The 3,280-nt window shown below is 43.0% G+C and overlaps 1 protein-coding gene across 1 annotated transcript in view; it reads left to right on the top strand.

Moving 5' to 3' along the window:
- Positions 1-263: 263 nt before the first annotated feature.
- Positions 264-3,280, top strand: part of LOC104396177 (sodium channel protein type 5 subunit alpha-like) — a 184,085-nt gene continuing 181,068 nt past the window's right edge. The window contains exons 1-2 of the mRNA XM_010005994.1: positions 264-530; positions 2,168-2,286. Of these exons, the coding sequence (XP_010004296.1) occupies positions 264-530; positions 2,168-2,286 (386 nt within the window). The remainder of the gene's footprint in view (positions 531-2,167; positions 2,287-3,280) is intronic.

Here is a 3,280-nt window from a genome sequence, read left to right on the forward strand (position 1 = left end):
TTAGCTCTGATCATGAGTGATTCCTAAATTGAAATTACAGTTTTTTGTCATTTCTGTTTTCCTTGATGTTCTCTTAACCACAAAGAAATAGATGAAGGGTTTCCTGGTAATAGACAGCCTGCAAGTTATTTGGGTTATTTTGTTCTCATTCCGACGACTTTGTTCTTCTTGCCTTGCTCCTGTCACTAACCTTTGGTACTTTTTCTTCCAGCTGTTTCCACTACTAGGAGTAAAGACCAGTATAGACAAAGCAGGATGAAAAGATGGCTGACTTCTTGTTACCACCGGGTACTAACAGCTTCCACCGGTTCACTCCTGAATCCTTGGCTGCTATTGAGAAACGAATCGCGGAGAAGCTCGCGAGGAATGCAAAGCAGGAATACAGAGAGCAGCTGGGCGAGGAAGAAAAACCTCAGCCACAGTTTGACTTGCAAGCTTGCAAGAAGCTGCCCGATATCTATGGGACTGTTTCTCCAGAGCTCATTGGAGAGCCACTGGAGGACCTTGACCCTTTCTACAATGATCGTAAGGTTAGCACCAGCCATCCGTCCTGCTTCTTTGCTTTCACTATGAGGATAAAAGCTTGCTCTGTTTTCAGGGCTCTGGTTTTTTCTTTCTACAGCCAGTACAAGTATTTTTTTCAGATTAGGAGTTTTGGCACGAGCAGGGCTCCCAGAAAATATCTAAGCAGGAGTGCGAAGAGGGATAAAGGAGCAGAGCAGTAGCTGAGTTAAATGAAGCCAGAGGTTTTTATCTACCCTATCTTGTCTTCTGCATGAGACTTTACTCTTCACAGGTCTGTTTATCGCTTAAACTCCTTAATGTTAAGGGCTTCTGGGTGACCTGAGTCTTGTGCTAGCACTCTGCACGAGAGCGGGAGGCACCTTGGCAACCAGGTCCTCTGCCTGCTGAGGGATAGCTCAACTCCAGTGAAGATGACCAGAGCAGAGCTGAAGGGAGATGTGAGCAGCTTCTGCAATGCTGGCACTTTGCAGAAGGGTGAGCTTCATCCCAAAGGGAGCATCACCTGATGAGGGGTCATGTGTAGGCTGGCCCAAAGCCACTACAGTGCAAACAGCTTCTGTCAAAAGGCTGTTGACAGCAGAGATGGGCTGGTTGCTTACTACAGTTTGTTCCCCTTTCCAAACATTTTGCAACACGAGGGACAAAATGAGCCTTGGAAGCACAGTGTATTTTTAGGCAGCTTCCAGTTCTTTCAGGTACTGGTGTTCCTGATTTTGGGCTATGCTATTTCCTGTAAACACAGAATGAATATGACCACAACACGGCTTCTGTTAAAGCAGTGCAGAAACAGGTGCAACAGCTACAGAATAAAAGTTAAATGGATAAAGACAAATAGATTACCTACCTGGAAGGGCCAGAATTAATTTACCTTTAAATTTGCCTGCTATCCCGAGGCACAAGCAGCAGGATATAGATTTGCAGTTTTATTCCCATGGAACTCTTAGACTCAAGCTGGGTGTGTTGCTTATAGTTTATCTTTTGAGTGTCCTGATCCTGTCTCTGAGTGAATATTAGTTTTTCTGTGCATGGTGGGGCATCTTTGGAGCTCTATAAATTGGGTCAGCATCCAGCTCACCTTTGCTTTGGATTTAAGATAACTCATAGTAGTAGTAGTTTCCTCTGCCCATATTAACCTGAGTGCAGTGACAGTGCCTCAGTGCCAGGGTCAGATCCTGCTGTGCCTCCTGCAGCTTCTGAGCTGGTGAGACAAAAAATCATTGACTGAGAGACACAAAATGCTCAAGGTAGGGAAGATGGAGTAATAGCACAGTAACGTTTCCAGCACCTGGTAAAATGGGCATCATAAAAATCCTTGCTCCACATTTTAATCTCCAGGTAATTTTCTATTTCTAAGGGTGTTTTCTTTCTTTTCCCAACTCTGTGATGGAGGTGATGACACAGGACCCTGCAAGGAGTGAAGGAATTAAAAATACTTGGGATATTGCAAAAGGACAGGAGACGGCTCTGCAGGAAGGGTTTTGGACAAAACTCTTCACTGAGTGTAAAGGGATTTGGGGGTCTCAGGAGGGAGTGAGGAAGAAGTATGGGTTATTGGCAAGAATTTCCCAATGGGGCATGGGCTGGGAAAAGCTGAGCATAAATGCAAATACTGAATATTCTCATTTTCTATTTTGTTTTCCAGACATTTATAGTACTGAACAAAGGGAAGACAATCTTTCGATTTAGTGCCACTCCTGCCTTGTATATACTTAGTCCTTTCCATCCAATCAGAAGAGCAGCAATTAAAATTTTGGTACATTCATATCCTTTCTGTTGATTTCCCTCCTTGTGTACTTGATACGGTTTTTAAACACGGATGGAAGTCAGAATCCATTTTCTTTCATTAAGCTGTTTTAAATCTTTTGGCTGAATTCACTTGAACAAGCAGAAATGCCTTTGGATTTTTGGTTTGTTTCAGTTTATATTGTTATGTGAGCTATGAAAATGACTATATTATACTGCTGGCGTCAGATAATGTGAATGGCACTGGAGGCTCTGGTGAGTTTACTCAGGATGAAAAGGTGTGAAGGTCTGATCATATTTAGTAAAGAGTCAGTGGAAGAAACTGGATGTAGTTCCTTAGAGATGAAGGGAACCAGGAGGCTGGAGCACACCTGGGGAAATCTACTCTGATGGAGAGCTTTGCTACTGAGCATTTAAGCCACCTCTCCCGTGAGACTCTGTAACAACATATGCAGATGCAATTTAATTTTGAACTGCCTGAGAACTGATTTTGTTTTCTCTCCTGAAACAGAACATTTAAAAAATATCTTTTGTTGCGTTTTTTTAGTTTGTTTATTGCAGTGTGATATCCAGCTAGGATGAGCTGAAAGCACAGGCTGGTCTGCTTGACGTTCCGCTGGAAGGGCAATGCCTTCTGTTCTAAACTCATGCAAGACACACTGCAGAGGTTTGTTTGGGCTTGCCTTTTTAACATGGCCACAGAAACATTGTACTCTGACATAGTCACATCTTTCTGAAAGACCAGACTGACCCAAATGTTCAGCATTGTGTGAACATTACTAATAACACACCCTTGTTCACGAGTTGCCTGATTTCTCTACGGTGAGCATGGGAGACCTGGAGGGGGTAATTCAAACACTCCACACGCTCTTGGGATGATCATGTGATGTTTTAGTAATGGAAATCTCTCATGTCCCTCAATGTTCATGTCCACCCCTAAGAACTAATAAATACTAAACAGGTAGGTTCTTAGTTTGCCTTAGTATCACATTTCAGGGAAAAAAGTAGGGAA

This window comes from Chaetura pelagica, unplaced genomic scaffold, assembly GCF_000747805.2.
Source record: "Chaetura pelagica isolate M959 unplaced genomic scaffold, ChaPel_1.0 scaffold199, whole genome shotgun sequence".
NCBI classification, from domain to species: domain Eukaryota; kingdom Metazoa; phylum Chordata; class Aves; order Apodiformes; family Apodidae; genus Chaetura; species Chaetura pelagica.